Here is a 24,712-nt window from a genome sequence, read left to right on the forward strand (position 1 = left end):
ATTAAACACGCAGTAGGAATTCGGCAATTCCAGGTACAGTCAGTACTTACTTGCAACTTTTTCTGGCTTCTGTACCTCTGTCAAATTAATTGTCCATGCTGAATGTATTCAGGAAACCAGACGGTATGCACATAACTGTGGCGAGACAGATATATACATGTGATTCATTGGTTCACAGAGTGTAGTAATTCATAGTCTTTCTGCACATGGTTCTCCGCTGAGTTGGACTTAGGAGCACAGGGCTCTTGGAGTAATGACAGAGAGGTTATGACCCCTACGCACGCACGCACGCACGCACGCACGCACGCACGCACGCACGCACGCACGCACGCACGCACGCACGCACGCACGCACGCACGCACGCACGCACACACACACACACACACACACACACACACACACACACACACACACACACACACACACACACACACACACACACACACACACACACACACACACACACACACACACACACACACACCTCTTCCTCTGTTGCATAAAAAACACATCTCCATTTCGTCCAGGCCGGCCAGTAATGCCACTTTACCCCAGGCAATCCCTGTTTGCTGATTCCACTCAGGCTGTGGAGAGATAACCCTGACCCTGAGCTAATCCCAGATTAAACCAGAGCATAAAGCTCTACCGCTCCGGCATGGTGACCTCTGACCTCGGCTCCCAGCTCAAGTCGGTAGTATTCTCAGCCCTTCTGACCAGCGATCCCAACAGTAGCTCCTATCAACACACAGCGCAGGTTTTTTTTTATCCCTGCAATAACAAACAGAAATGGCTTCCATAGTTATAGTTCCGATAACATAGTGCAGGTAACATCCAGTCAGGTTACATTTAGCTTCAAATGTGAGGTGGCCTAGCATAGAATGCAACTGATTTACAACAGCGATTAATCGAAGATGCACACACATACACACACACGAGCACGCACTTGCACACAAACATATGCATACTCATACACACATGGTGTGTACAGTGAGGTTGCACAGTAGACACAGGGGATGGATGGGAGAATGGTCCACATAGCTGTATTGTTAATAAAACACACCTCCACTAAAACAGAGTGGTGTTTGTGCAGATGTGTGTGATTAGATCAAGGCCCTCCTGGGAGGATCTTGTTCCCTACTAGTTCTCTCCCCTGCTTTCACGCCATATTCAGCCTAGGTTTTCGAAGTGAAAGGGATGTTCACTTGAACAGAGAGCGCAGCTGCAATCTGTCTTTCCCGCTGCAGCGACAGCATTTTATCGACTTGTTAAAACCCAACCGGCGCCTCACTGGTTGATATCCAAATAATAACCTGGAATCGAGGCAGCCCGGCGCACAACACAGCGATATGTCCCCATGTTGTTCATTAGCTGATAGCACTGTTTGCGTAGCGTAACATCTGTCTGCTGTGACAAGAATTTAGATACAGATGGAGACGAAAATGTAGGCCTCCCCCACACAGTCCTCCCCCAGCCTCCAGTCACACCGACCGACCCTTCCCCCGTCTATCAGCATGGCTGGCTTAGCAGGCAACAGGAGAAGGTTTTAGGTGATGGGAGCCAGAGGCTCCGCGATAAGGCCATCTCTCCGCATGAGAGCCCATCGGAGCTGACAGTGAATACAAATTGGTGCCATTAGCAAGGGGCGGAGAAGCAGGCTGAAGAGAGGGGGCACTAGAGAGGGTCCTAATTATAGGGTGGGTGAAACTCCCACTGCCTGGATGAGGGGTCGAGGGCACTGGCAGTGTTGGTAAACAGAGAGGCATCCCAGCTCATCGTTATGACTGATGATCATGGCCTTGCTTTTCACGTGTTGCTTTCCCAACAGTGAAAATCTGGGACTATTAGTGCGGCCCTCCCTCCCACAAAAGTATGGAGTGCAGGGAAATAAAGACGTGGATGTGTAGATGCCCTCTGACTGAGCATAAAGTAACACAGAGGCATGCTGGTGACCATGTCCCCCCCCTCCCACACACACACACACACACACACACACACACACCTGCAATGCACCGAGGCCATCTCCCTGCCTAGACATGCATTCATTCATAGAGAGGATGCAGTGAAGCCTGACCAGCAGGTCACAGGCAAAGTATCATAAGAGATTACTGATGCTATGCACGCCAGGCTCTCTCTCTGGCATTAACACGAGGTGCAGATCACATTTCCTTGTCCTGCCAGTCTTTGCCGTGCGGTGAATGACCTGTCCTATCTGATCTGTGACTCAGTGGCAGAGCCTCTGACCCCCCTCCATTATCCTCTACTCCTAAAAAGAGAGGACTTAAGCCAGGCTGAGCAGCTGTTGTCCTCTCGTGCTGTTATTGTTCCTTGTCATTTATCTTCGTAGCTAACTGAGTATATACCTGATCTGCGCAATCACAGTGGCATTCTTCAACGACTGTGTCACACCTCCGCACTGGCTTTGAAGCGTGAAGCCCAATGCAAACCCAAACAACTCCTGCTAATGTTTGACATGAAGAGAGAATGTGTTGAAGGAAACTGTTGGAGGTCTATCAAACGTGGCTCTGCATGTACCCAGAGAGTTGCTGATTAGAACTCTTCTGCAAGTCAAAATAGACCTGGTGCACCGTTGGCCGACAACCAGAGGGCGAGGGTTACAGCGGCAAGGGTCGCCAGTGATCCCTTCTAGAAAAAAAATCTCTGACATAGCGCCCTCACTCTTTTGCACAACAACAACGTCTCTGTGTGTAAAATACAGCCGCCTCACGCCCCTTCTCCTACTCAACTCTTTGCTGATTGATTGGCTCAAACTGACAGACTTTTGAATCCGTCTCCCGACCTCTTCCGTAACGTCCAGCCAAAAATATGCTCACACCAACTTAAGCAGACTATCCCCAGCTCTGTGTTCAGCCAACCATCAGCTTGGTGAATTTAAACTATACTAGGAAATAGGGACGTCAGCAGTCAAATACTGGAAAAAATGCCATCATCTACAAACTTCACCTGTCTTGGTGCTCTGTGATCATTCCTGCATCAATGCAGTTGCTATCTTGTATATACAGGAAGTGCCCGTGAGAAAGTTGTGCTAGATTAGCAGAGTTTACAGAACAACAGACATAATCAGATGCTGGCATCTGGAGATGTGCCAACTCTCTTGAGATCTTGTAGATGCATCAGCTTTGACTTGGACGGCTGTACGAATATTGTGTGTGTTTAATGGGGTTGTGCGTGTATTTCTTATGGCTTTGTTGGGTGTCAGGGACCGAGTTGGTCGGAAGGAGAGACACAGGGAAACGTGGTTGTTGGTTTAAGAATGTTCCTTTTTTTTGGTATTTTATTTTTCTTTTTGTGCTTTGCTTCAAAATAATCAAACAATAAATGTGCTCAAAATAAACAAATCAAACTAAATAACTAAACAGACAAACACAACTGAACTGAAAACTGGACTAACTAGAATGACACAGGAGGTGGACATATATAGGGATGGGTCAGACCACTGTTAACAAAAAAGGGGGAAAAGACAAAGACTACCATTAAACACACACACTCAAAACCCCTGCCCCACCCCATGGTACAGAGGGACTGTGGTTCAGTCCGATTTGTCCAGATTAGCTGTAGATCCATAGCAGCTGATCCCCTCTGCTTTGGCCAGCCCCTCATGTCCATATATGTCCGTCAGAAACCTCCCACAGCACTAGTAACTCAAAGAAAACTCAGTCAAATCAAATGCAAACAAACTCATAGAAAAACAACTGAACAATAAACTGTTATTCCAATTGGTTGTGTGTGGTTACATATATTAGATGGCAATTGTGTATAATGTACAACTGAAAATAAACCAACTAAATAAATAAACCAAAAGGAATCACCATACCATAGGCTCAATGTGTGGCTGCTGAGTCAGCCATCACACACTCCCCCCCTTCGGAGCTCTCGCTGAAACAGCGAGAGAGGTAGTCTGACGTCACATTGAGTTTGCCGGGGATGTGTTGCACTGTAAATCGGAACGGTTGCATGGCCAAGTACCACCTTGTGATGCGGCCATTAGTGTCTTTCATCCGCTGCATCCACTGGAGGGCTTTATGGTCGGTCTGGATAGTGAATTCCCTCCCCAGGAGGTAATACTTGAACGAGTCGAGGGCCCACTTGATGGCCAGGGCTTCTTTTTCCACTGTAGAATACCGCACCTCTCTTGGCTCCAGCTTGCGGCTGATGAACGCCAGGGGATGTTGGTCCTCCGGTGGGCCCTGCAGAAGGACAGCTCCGAGCCCCCTCTCCGAGGCATCAGTTTGTAAAATGAACGGTTTTTCAAAGTCTGGACTGTATAGGACGGGGTTCTTACCCAGAGCCTGCTGAATGTCTTGAAAGGCTGCCAATGTCTCCTTCGTCCACCGGAGCCCATTGGGCCGTGTTTTCCCGGTCATGTCTGTGAGAACAGCAGCTCTATCGGACATATTGGGAATGAAACGGTGATAGAAGCCTGCCATGCCAAGGAAGGACCTTAGCTGCCTCTTGGTATTAGGTGGGGGACAGGAATTAATAGCATGGACCTTGTGGACCTGTGGTTTGATGACCCCATTCCCAATTACAAACCCCAGATACTCAGTCTCAGCTCTGGCGAACACACACTTTGCAGGGTTAATGGTCAGGCCCGCAGATTGGATTCGCCCCAGAACCTCCCCCAGATGTTGGAGATGCTCCTCCCAAGTGGCACTGAAAATCACAATGTCATCAAGATATGCACATCCATAGTGATAACATCCTCTCAATACCTGATCCATCAGTCTTTGAAAGGTTGCCGGGGCCCCATGCAACCCAAATGGCAGGACTGTGAACTGGAAAAGCCCCCATGGAGTGCGAAAGGCTGTCAGCTCCCTAGACCGTTTGGAAAGAGGCACTTGCCAGTAGCCCTTGCATAAGTCAATGGTGGTCAGGTACTTTGCTTTGCCCAGTCGCTCAATCAGGTCATCAATACGTGGTGTTGGGTAAGAATCAAATTTTGACACAGAGTTCAGGTATCTAAAATCAATACAAAATCGTATGGTGCCATCTTTCTTTGGGACTAAAACAACTGGGTTACACCACTCACTTTTGGATTCCTCAATGGTGCCCAGGGACAGCATCAGGTCCACCTCTTTTTTCAAGGAGCCCTGGAGGCGTTCTGGAATCCTGTAACTCATACGTTTTACGTCAGCCTCTTTTTTTAAGACAATATCATGTTCAACAATATTTGTGCGTCCTGGATATTCTTGAAATATTTGAGGATTACATAAAGCTTTCACCTGATTTTGTTGATCCGTTGACAGATGGCCTAGATCAAGCACTGCGGGGGCAGGTGAGGGCAGATATTGGTCATCTACTGCCTCTTCCTCCTCCACCGCTCTGATCAGCATAACCCCTGCCGTCTTCTCTGGTCTCTCAGACCATTCCTTTAGGAGGTTCACATGCAACACCTTACGGGAGCGTGGCCGCCCTGGGGTTGCAACCTGGTAGGTGGTAGGGCCAAGTTGTTTCTCCACCTCAAATGGCCCTTGCCACTTTGCCAGCAGCTTGCTGTCGCTGGTGGGTAGCATGATCAGAACCTTCTGTCCTGGGCTAAAGGACCTCTGTCGTGCTGACTTGTCATACCACGTTTTCTGATAGCGTTGGGCCTCGGCCATGTGCTGCTGGGCGAGTTCCGTCATCTTCTGCAGCTTTTCTCTCATCTTTACCACATAGGTTATTACATCAACAGCTCCCTCCTCCCCCGCCTGGTCCCCTTCCCAAGCCTCCCTCAGCAAAGTCAGAGGTCCCCTCACCTCATGACCATACAACAGTTCAAATGGAGAGAAGCCAGTTGAGGCTTGGGGTACTTCCCTATATGCAAAGAGGAGGTAAGGTAGCCATTGGTCCCAATCAGATCCAGTGTCATCGACAAACTTACGGAGCATTTGCTTGAGGGTCTGGTTAAACCTCTCCGTTAGTCCATCTGTCTGCGGATGGTAAGGGGTCGTTCGCACACCCTTGATGCCGAGCAGCTGGTAAACCTGTTTCAGAAGGGTGGACATGAAATTAGTGCCCTGGTCTGTTAAAATCCCCTGCGGAAGGCCCACCCTGGAGAAAAACTGCACCAAGGAGAATGCCACAGCTTTTGCTTTGATGGATTTTAGAGGGAACACTTCTGGATATTTAGTAGCGTAATCTGTAATCACCAGCATGTAACGGTTTCCGGCTTTACTTTTTTCAACTGGACCAACAATGTCCATACCTAATCGTTCAAAGGGGGTGCCAATAATGGGGAGAGGCTGAAGTGGAGCTCTCGAGGGTCTTCTGGCTGATGTCTTCTGGCACTGAGGGCAAGTCCTACAAAACTGGTCAACATCTGCCTGTAGACCAGGCCAGTTAAAGTGTCGTTTAATGCGCGCTATGGTCTTGTGTTTCCCTAGGTGGCCCGCCCAGGGAACAGAGTGGCCCAAGGTAAGTACTGACTCTCGGGCTAACCTGGGAACGACTAGCTGCTTAACTGGTCCATGTTGAAGGTAGAGCATACCCTTCTGTAGGAAATACCCATTCCCCCCCTCTTTAGCATTTTGCAACAATGTGGCTAAACTGGGGTCATCCTGTTGCATCTGCACCATATTTGAGGGCACCTTAAAACCCAGTGGCAGGTCTGGAGCTACCTCCTTTAAGGGTTTTACCACAGTATGCTGGAACTTCTCCTGCCTCCTTTGTGTGCGTGGTTTTCGGGCTTTCCCGGGTTGTTGGTCTAGGTCTGCATCATAAAAAGGCAGGGTACTGAGTGTTACTGATGGCTCATCTACCAACTTGGCTTGGGCTCTGGTTACTGCAACATTACAACTGTGAGGTTTGTGTAACAAATCAAACAAGACAGGCAGGTCACTACCTAACACGACTGAAAAGGGCAGATTGTCTGCCACTCCAATGTTCAACAGGTACGTTTGTCCTTGCACTTCAATGTACATGTCAGCCGTGGGGTACGGCTTCTTATCTCCATGCACACAGCAGATGGGAATTGTCTCTGAAGTGCAAATAACATTGGGTGGCACGAATTTCCGGTGCACCAGGGTCTGATCACTGCCAGTGTCAATTAGGGCCTTCAGAGTCTTTCCATTAATTTTGACGGTTGCCATCTTCATGTACTGATCATCATTAGTTTGTAAATCATTTTTACGAGGCACCACACACATTTGAGTGAGCTTGAGTGGGTTCTTTGGGCAATTTGGTTGTATGTGGCCTTCCTGTCCACACAAATAACAAGTGGGTACTCTATTAAACCGTTTTGTTGGTGTATTTGTTGGCTGGTTCTCCCTGATGGGAGCCTTACCCACACCTGGTGTTGCATCCTGGTGGTATTGAGGAGAGGTGGGCCAGCGGTTCTCTTTTGCTTCCCTCCAGTTGTTATAGCTCCATGGCTGTCCTTTCCTCCTGGCGGCCACAAACACATCAGCCAGTGACGCAGCCTTTGCTGCCGATGGGGGATCATGCTCCTTGATCCATATCTGTAGCTCAGGGGATAGCATGCGTAAGTATTGCTCCAAAATGATCATTTCACCAACATCATTAACAGTTTTATCTTTCGGTCGGATCCACTTCTGATACAGCTCCTTTAACCTTACATACAGTTCCTTGGGGGTTTCCCCCGGTTCAATATCTGTGTAGCGAAATCTCTGCCTATAGGACTCTGGATTAATGTCATATTTTCTTAGAATGGCATTTTTAACATTCTCATAATCATGAGTTTCATCAACATCCATATGTACATAGGCACTTCTCGCCTTACCAGTAAGCAGTGGAATTAGGCGGAAAACCCAATCAGATTTAGGCCACCTACATGCTGATGAGATTTTTTCAAAAGTCGTCAGAAAATGTTCAATATCATCACTCTCAGTTAATTTTTCCAATCTAGGCTCTGGAGAGAAGCGGAACCGACCTGAGTTAGCGATGTCTGGGGAGCCCTCTGGAGACGCTGCTGCTTCAGCCTGTGGACCAGGTTCACCACCTGCATTGCGTTCTGGGCCCGGGGAAGTATGAGCCTGCACCTCCAGCTGCATCTGCTGGAACTGATTTTTCAGTGCCTCAAAACGTTGCTCCTGACGAGCATCCCGGGCCTCCTGTTTGCCAATGTGGTCCTGAAAAATACTGGCCAAATCTGCCAGTGTTGGCTCTCGGCTTATCTCAGAGGCTCCTCCAGAGTCTGGACTATCCTCCTCAACCTCCTCATCCTGTGTCGGCTTTGGTGATCCTCTTCTTCCTCTACCACGATTCATTGCTCAGGGTTTGGAGAGAAAAAAAAAAAATAAGAAAAAAACTTTGAGAAAAAAGTGGGGGGAAAAAGAAAAAACCTGTGCTCTCCTCCGTTGTCCCACCACTGCCACCATCTGTCAGGGACCGAGTTGGTCGGAAGGAGAGACACAGGGAAACGTGGTTGTTGGTTTAAGAATGTTCCTTTTTTTTGGTATTTTATTTTTCTTTTTGTGCTTTGCTTCAAAATAATCAAACAATAAATGTGCTCAAAATAAACAAATCAAACTAAATAACTAAACAGACAAACACAACTGAACTGAAAACTGGACTAACTAGAATGACACAGGAGGTGGACATATATAGGGATGGGTCAGACCACTGTTAACAAAAAAGGGGGAAAAGACAAAGACTACCATTAAACACACACACTCAAAACCCCTGCCCCACCCCATGGTACAGAGGGACTGTGGTTCAGTCCGATTTGTCCAGATTAGCTGTAGATCCATAGCAGCTGATCCCCTCTGCTTTGGCCAGCCCCTCATGTCCATATATGTCCGTCAGAAACCTCCCACAGCACTAGTAACTCAAAGAAAACTCAGTCAAATCAAATGCAAACAAACTCATAGAAAAACAACTGAACAATAAACTGTTATTCCAATTGGTTGTGTGTGGTTACATATATTAGATGGCAATTGTGTATAATGTACAACTGAAAATAAACCAACTAAATAAATAAACCAAAAGGAATCACCATACCATAGGCTCAATGTGTGGCTGCTGAGTCAGCCATCACATTGGGACACTTGGCAATGAGGTGCAAATTCATTTACACCCAACAGTTAAATACCACACATCATGCCAATAGTCAAACACAAGCTTCAAACGTTAGAAAAACCTAAAAGATTTCATGAGATTTCATGAGTAGTTGGAAACATGTATCACTGAATGATAACATCAGTCCAAACCCTGATAAACATGAATGCAAAAAACAAAACCATTTTCTCACTGCAAACTGTGGCTACAATAGCTGTGTGAAAGTAAATCTCCTGGAGCAGCATTTGATAGCCATGTAACTGCTTGGACTGAATGACAGTGACTTGGTGTGTCTGATCACATAGCAGATAGCAGCTGTCTGAGTGTTCAGACTCAGCCCAGTTCCCAAGTTCATCACCACACTCTTTGTAAACCCAGCCACCCAACCTGAGTTGTGCCCAGGACAACAAATGGGTCAGTGTACAGTCATGCAGCAGGCACTTCCTAAATATTACGAGCGCTAAGAAAAGTAGACAAATTAACGAGATGTCAGACAAATCTCGTAAACTGGTGGCAATGTTGCCAGGGTGATTCAGCCCATCACTGTACCTTGTAAAAAGGTGAGACAGCTGAGTCCAAGCAGGGAGCCTAACACTCACCTGAATGTCAATAATGTCAACAGCATTGGGATTCCATAATCACAGTTGAAAAGAAACGGGGCATATTGTAAAGTAATAAGATTTTATTTTCTGAAGCATTCCTGTGGTACAGTGACAGCATTCAAACTATTTGGCTTGTATCCCTGACAAGCACAGCCTTTGATGCCCCCCACACCACCCCCAAACACCCTAATTATCACTTCTGCCACTCTGGTGTGTGAACTCACACACGTCCCTCACACATAGGCTGGAAGGAACCGCCTCAGGACACTGCTTACGGTACAGCGTCATTCAACCACAAGCCAACAGGAGATTCCTCTACACCTTTTTATCACACGTCCATAAATGATTTAACCCGTTACGACCGGGAGCGCATCTGTCATTTTAGATTTTAACCACTTTAGCCATTATTTTAAACTTTTTCTATAAAGATCTGCTATTTTTGAAAAATCAGGAAAATGTGTGCAAATCTTTGAAAATATATTTTTTAAGCGAACATTTGTAACTCAAATCTTTGCTTCTTGGGGTCCCTGGAACAACATATTTTGAGATGGGGGTCCGCGGCCAAATACACATCATTTTGGGGGTCCTTGACATGACAAAGTTTGAGAAGCACTGATACTATACAGTAGCAACATAAGTGTTTCAGAAAACTGTTAGGATTTAGAAGACATTTGTAGAATCGGCCTCAGGTCTTAATGGGTTAATCAGTCCCTAATAACCACCTTGTTTGTCCATTGATAAATGTGTCAGCGTCGTTCGGATCAAAGCGTCTGCGGCCTGTGTGAGCATTCCAGCCCTCAAATCCCTGTTGTTCCGCTCTGATGAGGCTGTCATCCCCGAATAGAAGGATGTACTGACTGACGCAATGGTTACAGTTGCCAGTTGCACGGAGGAAAACCGCAGAACCCTGGATCGTCCAGGTGGCTGGGAGTCCACATGAATAGCTCTTTCTCTATTTTAGTGTCAAAGCCACAGACCCCAAAATTTCATTCAATTCATCGCTCACTCTCTGCCTTTTATTATTTCTTTCTACCCCCATTCCCCTTCTTTCTTACCCCCAGTAGGCCTACTTTCAACAGGGGCCAGGGCACGCTTCAAGCTCTAACATGCTCTGCTTCATCGTTGGCAGGGACCTGCACTTTTAATTTACCCCGTCTGAAACCAAAGAAATATGTAACGCGGCAGAGCTCCCTGATCAGTCGCATGCAGCTAATGTGAGCTGCACTGTGTGCGTGCGTGTGTGTGTGTGTGTGTGTGTGTGTGTGTGTGTGTGTGTGTGTGTGTGTGTGTGTGTGTGTGTGTGTGTGTGTGTGTGTGTGTGTGTGTGTGTGTGTGTGTGTGTGTGTGTGTGTGTGTGTGTGTGTGTGTGTGTGTGTGTGCGTGTGTGTTTTTACATGTGTTATGTCTTCTCCCTGTTTCTCTCACTGCGTGTTATGCTTAAACATACTGTACAGACTCGAGTTTTCCATGATCCAATCATTTGCCTTATGTGACTTGTAGACTTGCCAGGAAAGTTTAGCATGGGGTGAACTGTGCACTCTTAAGTCATACTAGATGCAGTAATCTTTCCTTAATGAGAGGAAGCTCTCATGTTTCCGAAGCGCACCACAGAGGAGGGTGCATTAGCTTGAATATGATACGCAAAATTCACTCTCCCATTTCCCACATTTGACAGCACAGTGGGAATTTATTTCACATTCACATTCACATTAGCCTATATGTGTCTCATCATCGCTGGAGATGAGATCTTTTGGGCTGTGCTGTACACCAGTTAACTCAGCATGTTCCTGTCCAAACGTATTTCCAAAGTAAACTGGGCCTGTGGGCTATTAATTGGAGATGGAGAGATATGCTATAACATGCAGACCTGCAGCCCTGGAGATCAGAGTCAGCAGCCAACTATTCTCGTAGGAGGAGGGGGAGGAGGAGGAGGAGGGCCCATCCTGACAGCGAGGCATGTCTCCCCTCTGTGATTGCCGCCTTTTTCTTTTTTTAACATTCAACCCTTATTTAACCAGGCATGTTGGCTAAGAATACATTCTTATTCATCACATTCAGGGGTTGCAAAGGGAGTGATAGTTACATGTTTCGTGTGCACGCACACACGCACGCACACACACACACACACACACACAAACACACACACACACACACACACACACACACACACACACACACACACACACACACACACACACACACACACACACACACACACACTCCCATACACACATTATAGGCCAAAAAATATAAATACAAAAAATTATATATTTTATTTTATCATTTTATAGCAGACCTACAAGCTCACAGATCGGCTAATTAAAATAATTTAGAAATATTTTATGGTTACGTCGTATGGGATATGTGACACATGTCGTTTGCCTGAGGTTGGATAACGAGAGCAACAAAGGCGATGTGCAATAAGTATATCCATAGCTTTATTCATTCACAAATACAATGTGAAAATTTGATCAACATGTGTCACCCTTGGGGGTACACAGCCATTCTGTGAACCGTTGAAGGCTGCTGTTTTCCACTCTGTGGTTTGGTTCCTTTGCTCTTGGATAAGCTGCTGCATCTTATGGTTAAGGAACCATAAATCCATCCACACCATCCACAACAACAGCGTTTGACAGCCGATCATAGTCCATGAGTTCCTTAAGCAGCAGTTGCTCACCATGACACGATACGACTTTTCACCCTCTCGGTCCTTTTATCTCTCCCCTCTCCCAGGGCAAGGAAAGGCTTTATTGTTTTTTTTAACACATTATTCTGCAACCCAACCCCAACTCTAACCCCAAGGATATCAATGAAAAAGCACATGATCTTTGAAATGTTCTATAAAAAAGTAAGTTGTCCTCCAACATGTACATGCAGTGTCTAAACTTTCCACTAATAAATGACTCAGAACTATAATTGATTTTGACATATTATCGCCATAGGGCAAATTATCTCAGCTTTTTACTGCAGTCGAATTAATGAAAACTGTTAAAACATCCTACCGATACAGAGCTCTCTCCCACATGTATACGCTTATAACAATGTGCACATAATGTACACATACTCTAGCAACTCTGTGTGCCAGATGATGGCATTAAGACTCAAGTAATCTCTCAAGAACAGATTCAGAGCTACGCTACTGAATCTGTCGAGAGCCCCGTTCAGAACGTGTGTGCGTTAGCTTACAAGTGGGCGTGCCTTCAGATCAGGAAGCAGGCCGCGCTTTACCCAATCAAATGTAGTGGCCGGGATTTACTGTCTCCGCGCTCCCTTCCCACTGAAAACAGAACGAAACTCATTCAACAATAGCGTCCTTGGAGCAGACAAAACCACGGAAAGATATTCACATTTTAACTTGCTCTTTCATCATAGAAACAAGTGGGCTTATAACCAAAACGATCCATGTTCTCTGGGAGAAGTGGTGTTAGTGTTCTGTGTAGAAATATTGTTAGTGGGAATGAAAACATAAGCGCACCACCGGAAGTGGAGCGCTGAGGGCAGACCAAAACCCCGGTTTCTTTGAGCACGGGTGCTACATTAAGCTCGGCCCAGAGCCAAGTGAAAGAGTAAAAAACAGCAGAGGGCGCTGTTTTTCCTTTTTATTTGGCGATGGGTTCCCAGATTGAGACTCAAGAGACAGTAGGTTTGGGCCTTGTCCTACATGGCCCTAAATAGGACCACAATGGAAATAAGCCTTCTGGCTTTTTTGTGTTATCCTTTTGGCCAAAATGTGCAATCATTTGTTTTGTGCATATGCTTGTTGTCAATGAAAAAAAATCGATCAACCCTGTTATGCTCACCGACCAGCATTAAACCTCCCTGGTGGCCAGGGCACAGTGTTGAGTTGTGGGAACTGGCGGTAAGCTGCAACCAGCAGCACCTTGAGTTGCATGGGAAAGAGCAGGGGATTGTCCATGTTCAATAGACTGAAGACAGTGGACAGGATCGCCACTCACCGGAGAACTCTGAGCTTCACCTACTGTGTGATCGGCTTCCTTTCTGTATGCTACTCAAGTATGTGTTTGTGCGGGAGCGTGCGCACACTCAAGTGTGTGTGTGTGTGTGTGTGTGTGTGTGTGTGTGTGTGTGTGTGTGCGTGTGCGTGTGCGTGCATGCAAGCAAGAAAGTAAGTGAAAGGGAGACCAACCTTCTTGTGTGTGTGTGTGACTGTGGACGTGCACGTGTAACAAGGTACGTGAAAGAGTGAAGAGAGAGTTGTAGAGAGTGAAGGATCAGATTCCCTAACCAGCTTACTTTCACCTCTAATAGAGCCATTGCCATTTCATGGCGGGAAGTGATGCAGTCCTTAAACAAAGCCCCCTTCTGTGTGCTCACAGACCCCCCAGAATGAGCCTAAACCCTACACACAGTAATGGGCTACTTTAAGAGTTGATCTGGCTGTAATAGACGTGCTTGTGCATTGCGCCCTGGCCCTCTAAATCTGCAGACTAAGCCTGCGTAGGCAGAAAACGCTGTCGTGTAATGTGGCTGCAGAGAAGATGAGAAGAGTTCAGCCTGAGTTCCTTTCCTGCTCAAACTTGTAATCGCCCTCCGCTACATGGGTGCATAGAGACTGTTGACTGTTTACCGTCAAATAACTGGAATGAACACTGCATCCATAAATCCCCCGTCAAGCCCCAGAAAAGGAGGAAGGCTCGTCTTTTGAATGTAGCGACGGCGAGAGCAGGACGCTGTCAAACCCACAGTTTGCCATTAATCTTGATCATGCACGAGGCACCACAATCCCCCCTCCCCTGCGTGTCTTTCCTAGCGGGTTGTGACTGGGTGTTTGCCGAGGCCCAGTCTCAGGCCAGGGACCTGCTGGGCTTGTTTCCACAGGTGGCCTGACCTCCAGAGCACTGCAGCAGCAGAGCTCAGCCTGCTGTCATTATAAGTCCTGGACAGACATTTCATAGAGGCACACTCCCCTGTGTCTGCCTGGAGACACATTATGGGAGGAAACACAAGGAGTGAAAAAATAGAGGATAATGTCGAGTAGCTGGCGTGCTCACATGATTTTGCGTCCAGTTTTCTCTCTGTGTGATTTTTTTGTGTGTGTGTTTACCCCTGTTGAGACATTAGGAAGTTTCATCGCTGTGGTATAAAACATCCTTGTGGTTTTTAGGTTTGACAATGAGCACAGTGTTTAACTGCTGAAGAGATCGCCCCCCTAATGACTAAGAGAAACAACTGGTCTCGTAGACTGTTTTAAAGATATATGAAAGGAGATTTCAGCCCAGTCTGCTGGCTTTGATTAATTTATAACACAATTACAACAAACAGAGGATGCGTGTTTGAATTGCATTCACTTGGGTCCAGTTTATCACACATCAGAGTTGTTATTGTTCCAAAAGACTAATAATAGAGAGTAGGGCAGGGCGATATGACTTTAAATCACGATTATTTCAAACGATTGATGAACGATTATTTTATAAACGTATTTTTTACACTGCCCACATAGTTCTGGCAAGATCTGTACTGTAAATATTACAGGCTCGTATTTGTGCATGCCACCATTGTACAACAAAGTATAATACAGGGCATAAGTGGGTAATCGAAAATGTTAACGTCAATCTGTTATATAAGGGGAAAAAACCTGCTTCTCGATTATTCGATTTACCTACATGGGTAACATGAGCAAGATGAGGTCGGTTAGAGATTCTACTGTTTCAATATTGTTTTGGTAAATTGCCCAGCTCTAGTACAGAGACTGATAAAAAACATTATATGTTGCATGATGCCTCACATACAGTAATGTTGATATACCTCTTTACATTTGGTTATGGTGGATTTGGGAAGGAGTGACTTTCTATTATTAAGGGTCACTAAATGTGGGTTGCATGTTTTTCGCTCAGCATAGATTATTGACTCACCATAGCGTACATTTAGGAGCCCATTATCCATACATTATCAGATCATTACAGGGTTGGATTGCATGTTTTTGTTGCTGGATGTAGAGCGCTCTATATGGTATGTTGTTGCTATGCAGTGTTCACATTGCTCCCTCAGCTGACAGATGGTCCCATCCAGCTACTCTCCGACAACAAACACACACGAGGAGTCGCTGACAACCTGCCTCAGAAAGGGCTTCAATTGGCCCTTGGAATGTGTGTGTGTGTGTGTGTGTGTGTGTGTGTGTGTGTGTGTGTGTGTGTGTGTGTGTGTGTGTGTGTGTGTGTGTGTGTGTGTGTGGGGGCAAGTGTATGAGACATGTGTGTGAAATATGTGCAAGTGCGCCGTTTCCATCTAGTGTGTAATACTTGGCAAACACACATAGGATTCTCTACAGTAACATTGTCAGTATTAATTTAACTCTGAGAATATAAAAATCCGATGGACTTTACTGTGTAGTGTGTGAAACGCACACGCATGCACGCACACGCACACGCACACGCACACGCACACGCACACGCACACGCGCACACACACACACACACACACACACACACACACACACACACACACACACACACACACACACACACACAGGAACACATGAACACATGCACACAAACACGCACATAAACACTGCAGAGGGTCAGAGTGGTTAGGGACTCATCATTCAACTTAAGTCTCCAACACAAATAATTACAGCGATGGACCACATGTGTCAGCACCTGTACAGGGCCCTGACAGCTGTCAATCACCCCTCTGACCTATAAACATTCCCCCGGTAGGCCCCATTATTAGATCAAACTGTATAAATATAGCAAATCTAATGCTATTAATCATTGGTTATTGACGTAACCCCGTGTTAAATTTAGACCTGGCATGAAAGAGTGGTGATATCAGATTCCATGGGGAGTACGTTTAGAATGGTCTGTAGAAGGCGTTTATTTTAAGACCTGTTGGTGGTGGACATGTGGATGGCACTGCCTTGGCATCCAGACCACTTCCCCGCAAACACCCAGGCAGCTGCACCGGAATGTATCCTTTAGTACCTTTAAACCTTCTGTAATGAACATAACTGCGTATCAGCTTAGGGTTTTCCCAAGGCATGCCACATTGCTGGGGCTGAGCCACACGTTTAGAAACAGGTCCTGCACAAAGTGCTTATTAATCATCTACAGTACCTGCAGCATTTTATGGCCCTGAAACTGTTTTTATTTTTAGACACTCGGGCATTGGGTTATGCTTTGAAACTCCCGACGTTCCACAGTGGCGGTATTACGAGTTTCTTCCTGCTTCCTCTAATCATACTCAACACCCGTGTGCTCATATAAAAATGTGTAAATACTCAACCTCCACTTTGTGTTTTCACAGTTTATCTTTGGGTTTCCCTCGCCCACATATTGGCCACTAAAACAACACATAAGTAGTCGTGGTATCCTGGATGTGTGATTTTTCGCTTTAAAAAAATGTTTGCGGTCTACTGGTTTGCAGAACTAAGGTAAATAGTAAAACGGGGCTTTCCAGCCGGCTGGGTGAAAACCTCAATGTTTGTCTCAACAGTATATGAGTGCCACCCGGTAAATCCTTTCACCTATAGGCTGTGGAGGAGTATGTTTGTCTATGGTGTGGTGTGGAGCCTCTTAAACCGCACGGCCCCGGCCTGCATGCTGTCACTGAACCAAGGGAGAACATATCAAACAAGCACTCCAGCACAGAACTATAGGGAGATAGGGTTACTCTTGACATGGTGGGACCCGTCGACTGCATTGAGTCGCTGCAGAAGCACACCCCTTGACCCTCAGATCATGGCTGATAGAGCATCCATCTAGCTGTCCACTCCACTGTGGTGCGTGCGTGCGTGCGTGCGTGCGTGCGTGTGTGTGTGTGTGTGTATGTGTATGTATGTATGTATGTACTGTATGTATGTATGTATGTATGTATGTATGTATGTATGTATGTATATATATATATATATATATATATATATATATATATATATATATATATATATATATATATATATATATATATATATATATATATATGTATATATATATGTATATATATATGTATATATATATATGTATATGTATATATATATATATGTATATATATATGTATATATATATGTATATGTATATATATATATATGTATATATATATGTATATATATATATATATATATATATATATATATATGTATGTATTTATTGTATATATAATGGCTAATGATGGAAGCTTTACCCCCTAGAAGACCTTGTCTTCCTCTCACAAAAGGCAGTATTGAGCCATCAACACAGCTAGACAGACATTCAGTAGCACTTGTCTCCGATCTTTGGGATTATGTTACAACAGTGTTGGTGGAAAACCATCAGATAACTCGGGTATGCAAGAGTGGCATGTGGAATGTGTCAGTTGAGCACGGATGTGTGTAACTGTGGATGTGTGCATGTGTGTGTGCACATGCGTGTGCACGTGTGTGTACACCTACATGTGTTTGTGTGTGTGTGTGTGTGTGTTGCAGCTGTCATTAAAGGATACATTTCTGTTTGTGTCTGTCTATGTGTTTGTACAGAACTGAGGTCTACTGGTACTGCCCACCACTTTGCTTATTTTCTCAACACGACCGACTACCGAATCCTCCGCATGGATGAGGATCACGATCGCATGTATGTGGGCAGCAAGGACTACATCCTCTCCCTGGATCTCCATGACATCAACAAGGAACCACTCATTGTAAGACATGCAAGCCATACCTCAGCTCTGCTACAATCTCCCCAGGTCTCTCACAGGCTCTGTTATTTTGGGGGAGTATTTATTAGAGCCAGACCTATATATGTTATTTCCTTCTCTTTTTTTTTTTACGACATCAGTATGAGCAATTAGGCAGCCGATTTTTAACCACTTTCAGCCCCTATTTTGGCATGTCATTTTAGGTGGACATTTTCAAACCTTTTCAGAAACTTAAAACATAGTCTACAAGCTCACGTGTCACAACGTGTCGTGCTGTGAGCTTTCTATTTTTGAGAAAGTTTAATCAAATCAAGTTTTTCAAATTGAATAGAATTGATTTTTTGCACAAAATATGGATAAAACATGGGTAATCAGTGGGCTAAGACTCTGGCAAAAATCTGGCATCGGTCAGGCTCTAGTATTTATAATTTTGTGGCTCCAAAGCTGCAGCCATCTTAGCTATCTCACCTCCAGTTTGTGTTGGAGAGCATCTCGGTCAGGGTGATGGGGGTCAATCACCCCACAGGACTAATGATACAGTATAGCCTTGGTTGAATATCCCTGATCTCATTAAATGCAGTGTTGTAGAACGTAAAGTATAGTGTGACAGTTGGATGATGACCATCAAATGATCTCTGTTTTTCCTGCTTACTTAGCTTCACTGGCCGGTGTCTCACCAGAGAAGGATGGAGTGCATTCTAAGTGGAAAGGATACCAATGTAAGTACATCTGTATGATGAATCTGTGCCTTCTTTTGACCACTTAATACTTTTGTTTACCGGTGTCCCCTATAACGAATCTCTATGGCGAAAATAGCAGATATAAAAGCTCACAATGCGTCGCAGCTTGTAGATCTGCTGTTTTCACCAAATATTCATCCCAGAATAGGGATGCTAGGGTTCATGTGGTTAAATCCCTTCTTAAAACACATTTCTACAAAGTTGCTTTTAATGCTTAAACCTCCTATTTACAATAACATGTTTTTATCTGTCTCCTATGCTGTTTACATGTGTGTGTAATGCTACTTTTGTGAAGTGCTAAAGTTTATTATTATTATTATTAATAACAATATTATTATTACAACTGTTGACAAAACGCACAACCAAATTTACGATTCAGTTCAATGGATTTGAATCCACCCTGATATAGAAAACCAGCAAGAAAACATGAAATATGCATGGTTTTTCATCTGTAAATCCTTGCAAAATACCAAAAACATAGGTCACCATGAGAAAAACTCTCATGATCATTGGAGAGTTTTCATTGAAATAGTGCTCACCTGTGGGACTGTGTCTTGGCCCAGTAAAACGCTGGTTCCCTCCTGTCTAGCCAGGACTTCTGGAATGAGACTGGAGAAGCCCAATCATCTCACCCAGCTCCTCTCTGCCAGCTCAGGGACTGTAAGACCACTGGTAGACAGTTTAGTCCCAATATATTGATGCCCAGTATTGTTGGTCTGCTTGTGAATTCATAGTGCTCAAGATTTCATAATTCACACTAAACCATGTTATTTCACACCGGTACTTGCTAGGTTTGATATCTACTCGTTTTCGTAGCACTCAATTTCTTGGACCACTTACTTACCGCTTACTCTGACTTTAAACGTTGTAAGTTCCTCTGGATAAGAGCCTCTGCCCAATGCCAAAATTGTAAATTGTGATTGCTGTTCATTTCATGAATGTATGTACATTTGTATGTTTGCTTATTGATTGATTGATTGATTTATTTATTGACAACAAGCATATGTACAAAACAAAGATGCACATCTGAGTCAAAAGGATGTCACAAGAAAGCACAGAGGCTTATTTCCATTGTGGTCCCATGTACAGTGAAAAACAAAAAACAAAACAAGAAGTACTGTGAAATAGAAATACAAATAAAACAACAAAAATCATACATTTAGTTTGAAGAGAGAAGAATCAGTTCCATGTGGTATTTAGAAAACTCTTGAGGGAAGACTTAAAACTGGCAGTAGATCGAATCATTTTTGTAACTTTAGGCAAACTATTCCATGTCATAGCTGCAGAATACAAAAAAGAAGCCTTTCCAATTTTGCTTTTAACTTTGCATGGGACAAAATTTGTGGCGCTACCCCTAGTGGAGTATCTATGCACATCACGGACCTTTGAAAAATATTTGCATAAATACTTGGGTGCCTTATCTTCAACAATCCTGTGAACCATACACATTTTCAAGAACGACACTCTCTGTTTTACTCTAAGCCAACCTAGGCTGTTAAAGTGAGTCGGGAGGAGATGAGTTCTGGGGTGGAGCTTGTGAATCAACCTAACTAATTTATTTTGGGAGGTCTGCAATTTATTTTTTAAAATCATAGAGATACCATTGTACCATGATGTACATGCATAATCAAAATGACACTGTATGAGTGCTGCTGCCAAAACTTTCATTGCTCCTTCATTTATGTATGTTGATACTCTGGCCAAAAACTTTACCCTTTGGTTGACCTTGGAGATAACTCTTAAAGCCATACCTTCTCCAGATAGTTTATTATCCAGAATACAACCTAAATAAGTAACGTCTTTTTTGGCCAGGATTTCAGTGTCATTTACCACCACTTTGAAGCCAGGGTACCGCTTTAATTTTACTTTTGACCCAAAAAGAATTGACTCTGTTTTCCCAAGATGCAGAGACAATTTATTATCTGCTAACCAGATGCTCATTTTTTTAAGTTCACTGCTAAGCAATGTTTCTACCACTGATTTTTCCTTATTTGAGACCAAGAGTGCTGCATCATCGGCAAACAAAAACAAATTGCAGTCACAAGCTGATTTCATGTCATTAATATATATTAAAAAAAGGAGTGGCCCTAGTATGCTCCCTTGTGGGACCCCACATTTTAGTGGTAGAAGTGAGGACATGGTGCCATTTATGTCCACCATTTGTTCTCTGCCCTCTAAATATGATCTTACCCATTGAACAGAAGCACTATCAAAACCTATAGCCCTGAGTTTTTGTAAAAGTATTTCATGGTGCACTGTGTCGAAAGCCTTCTGTAGATCCAGCATAACCATACCGCAAAATCTTCCTTCATCAACCTCTTTCCTAATAAAGTCGGTCAGATACAACAGGCATGTGTCTGTCGAATGAGATTTTCTAAAACCGGATTGAAATTGAAATAATAGGTTATTGGATGATAAATAACTCTCTATTTGTTCGTGTATAACCCTTTCCATTATCTTGGAAATAGAACAGAGTATGGAAACAGGGCGGTAATTACTTGGGTCAAGCTTGTTTCCCTTTTTATAAAGAGGGGTTACTCTAGCTACTTTAAAGACTTGAGGAAAAGTACCTTGCTTTATGGATAAGTTTATTATATGAGTTATTGAGGGAGAGATAATTTCGGCTGAGTCTCTTAAAAATCTGGATGGGATGTTGTCATGTCCAGTGGCCTTGGATGGGTTTAGGGCTCTAAGTTTGCGTAGAACGTTTTCATTTGATACCTCTTTCAAGGAAAAAGCATCTTCCTGAACGCCCTGTCGTTGATAGAATGATGTGACATGAATTATGGTTTAATCTGTGGCTTTGTATCTCCAAGGGGGAGTGTGGCAACTTCATCCGTCTGATTGAGCCGTGGAACAGGACTCATCTGTACGTCTGTGGGACAGGAGCTTACAACCCTGTCTGTACCTATGTGAACCGTGGACGCAAATCTCAGGTTAGCATCCGATACTGATGCAAGGTCAAGAGTGTGACCTTCATGTCACATCAGTCACACAGACATAACACTGTAAAACGTTGGATTAGTTCATATTTATTATTAATTTACCAAGGAACCACACCATAAACCTAACCAACTCTTTACTTCATACACATTATCATTTCATTTGGATGTGACTCTCTTTCCTACTCTCCTCTCACTTTCTCTTGATTTATACTTGGTTGCCGAAAACAGCAGATCTACAAGCTCACAGCGCATTGCAGCATGATGTGTTGGTAGCTTATGGATCTGCTATTTCCAGGGCACAACACCAGCACACAACTAATTATAAATCACCCTTCACTGACTTTCTCCCTTTCTCCTGACACCCCATCAACCAAGTCACCTTACAACAGGTTAATTTCACAATGATTTTCCTCTATCATTAAGTATGTTCATGATCCTGCGTCTCCAGCCTCCTCGCCCCAGGCAGCCAGCAGAGCTTAACCGGCACACAGCTGTCGTCCCCAGTGCACTGTTACACTACTCTGTTTAGTCTCACTCTTTAACGGGACCTCTTGAATTTCCTTCCCTGAGCCAGGCATCACCACCTCCCCATGCCCCCCTCACACACTTTTTAGCACTCCCTTCCGTCCCCGCACAGCAAGCCCCCTCTTCTTTAAATACCACACTTATTCACTAATGATGATCATGGGACTTTTTAAAAAAGGGGGATAAATAAAAAGTAAATTTCCCTCAGAGCGTTCCCCCGAGAATGCGGTGCAGCATGGACAACCCGCAATAGCTGGTGTGCCTCGTGCCGCTTTGTTGTTGCATATGGTTTTTATATAAACCATTTACTAATGAAGGGCTCCATCCATCCATCCATCCATCTATCCATCCATCCATCCATCCATCCATCCATCCATCCATCCATCCATCCCTCCATCCATCCATCCAGGCCACCTAGGCCACCTGCCAGCCAGCATCTCTAGTACCATGAGGCTGGGTAATAATTGGAAGAGAGAGCTCCCATTATGGGGAGCAGGTGGAATGTTCCAGTTCTAGTCTATTAATGAAAGGGCTGTTATTTTCTCTGTCACGTGCATTGAACAGACAGGTCTGACTTGTCCCACGAGCCTTCGCTTAAGTAAGATAAGTGTGAGAAAACAGTCTTGAAAGGATATATGTCCATACCTACACAGATGTAAAGCACATATACAGACATATTTCATTAACTTGTTTTGTGCATAATAATTGAAGACATCAGCATTGGTGTCATTTGGATAGGTTGCCACTGTAGCCAAGGTGTCCCTTGGGTGTATTTGCTTTCCTTGAACACAATTCCCATAATATCTGAAGTAAGAAAATATTTCAGTTAATAATGCTGTGACAGACTATATTATTGACTCAATCACAAGACAGAGAGCTAATGTTGCTCTTACAACCTCTGGTTGAATGGACCAACATGCTGTCCCTACAACTACATTTCCTCACACCAACGTGGAAATGGCAATGATAGCATGCAAAACGCACATAGCCAACGTGGACGGATTGCTCCCATGGGTTTTGCTCTCTCAGTTGCGTAACGTCCAGACTGTGTTGCTGTCTCCTGTTCCAGACTGCCATGCACCTGCAGATGCCCCTGGCCGGTGGGAGGGCTAGCCGCGCAGCCGAAGCCACCGCCGTACACGAGACACTTGGACTAAAGGTGGGACGTGGGGCCCTGTCTGCCCTGGAGCCCCTGCCTGTAGGCTAGAGGCCCTCCGTTCTAGGAGCACCGGCATGCTACCGTCTGTCTGTGTCTGACATCATCGGTTGTTGTAGCAGTTTTTTAACCACCGCCGTTGTCGTTTACATTCATCATCGTTTTTTTTTGTGTATAGAGTCCCCCAGGGCTCTATACTAGGTCCGCTCCTTTTTTCCCTCTACACCAAATATTTTTGCCGAAAATAGCAATCTACAAGCTCACAACGCATTAGGTTGCACAGAGTTGAGCTTGTAGATCTGCTATTTTCGCCAAATGTTTGCCCCAGAATAGGGACACTAGGGTTCCTGTGGTTACAACCAAGCATGCGTCTGTCCTGGACAGTCTGTGTGATAATTAATGTCAGTGTTTGCATCACCTTTAGTTCAGGTCCTTTTCTTTCCTCTTCACGCTCATCTCTCATTGTCTCTTATGTTCTTTTTGTGTAAGCCTGCTTGGTTTTGTGCTTCACAATTGTTTTCACATACTCAGCATTGCATGGAAAGTTAGTAATCAACTTAGCCATTGACAAGTGACAAGTAATACGACACTCAATGGTGGTGTGTGTGTGTGTGTGTGTGTGTGTGTGTGTGTGTGTGTGTGTGTGTGTGTGTGTGTGTGTGTGTGTGTGTGTGTGTGTGTGTGTGTGTGTGTGTGTGAGTGAGTAATTGTGTCACATTCATTGTATGTCATCCTCCTCCTCCTCCTCCTCCTATCCAGCAAAGCCCATAAATAATTAACACATGTGATTGGTAGCACAACCCCCCTTAACTCTCTCAGTGCCAATGAAATAAAAAAAATATGTTCATACTGTGCCAGCAAAAGTTAAAAAAAATGCTTAGGAAGCGAGATACAGTCTTTTTCCACTCCTTGTTTCAAGTTAAACAAGGAGTGGATGAAGCTGCAAATCTTCAGATAATGATATCTTGGGTTCTGATTTTTTTTTTTCCAAAAAGAAAATAATAATAAATATATATATATATTTTGTTTTAAACTCGGGATTTTTCGTTCTTGGCACTGAGGGCATTCAGAAAAAACTCGGGATATCTCGTTGTGTGGCACTGA

The 24,712-nt window shown here is 44.4% G+C and overlaps 1 protein-coding gene across 3 annotated transcripts in view; it reads left to right on the plus strand.

Annotated features, from left to right (window-relative positions):
- Positions 1–24,712, plus strand: part of sema3fb (sema domain, immunoglobulin domain (Ig), short basic domain, secreted, (semaphorin) 3Fb) — a 77,699-nt gene that overhangs the window by 30,561 nt on the left and 22,426 nt on the right. For 2 of the 3 annotated variants that reach the window (XR_014601179.1, XM_084062775.1), the window contains exons 3-6: positions 18,085–18,245; positions 18,899–18,961; positions 21,799–21,918; positions 23,522–23,611. Coding sequence is in view for 2 of the 3 variants with exons in the window: in XM_084062775.1 (XP_083918901.1) it covers positions 18,085–18,245; positions 18,899–18,961; positions 21,799–21,918; positions 23,522–23,611 (434 nt within the window). In the remaining variant the exon portion in view is untranslated. The remainder of the gene's footprint in view (positions 1–18,084; positions 18,246–18,898; positions 18,962–21,798; positions 21,919–23,521; positions 23,612–24,712) is intronic. The other variant, XM_084062776.1, reaches the window with a different exon arrangement.

Source organism: Gymnoscopelus microlampas, assembly GCF_963454915.1.
Source record: "Gymnoscopelus microlampas genome assembly, chromosome: 7".
NCBI lineage: Eukaryota > Metazoa > Chordata > Actinopteri > Myctophiformes > Myctophidae > Gymnoscopelus > Gymnoscopelus microlampas.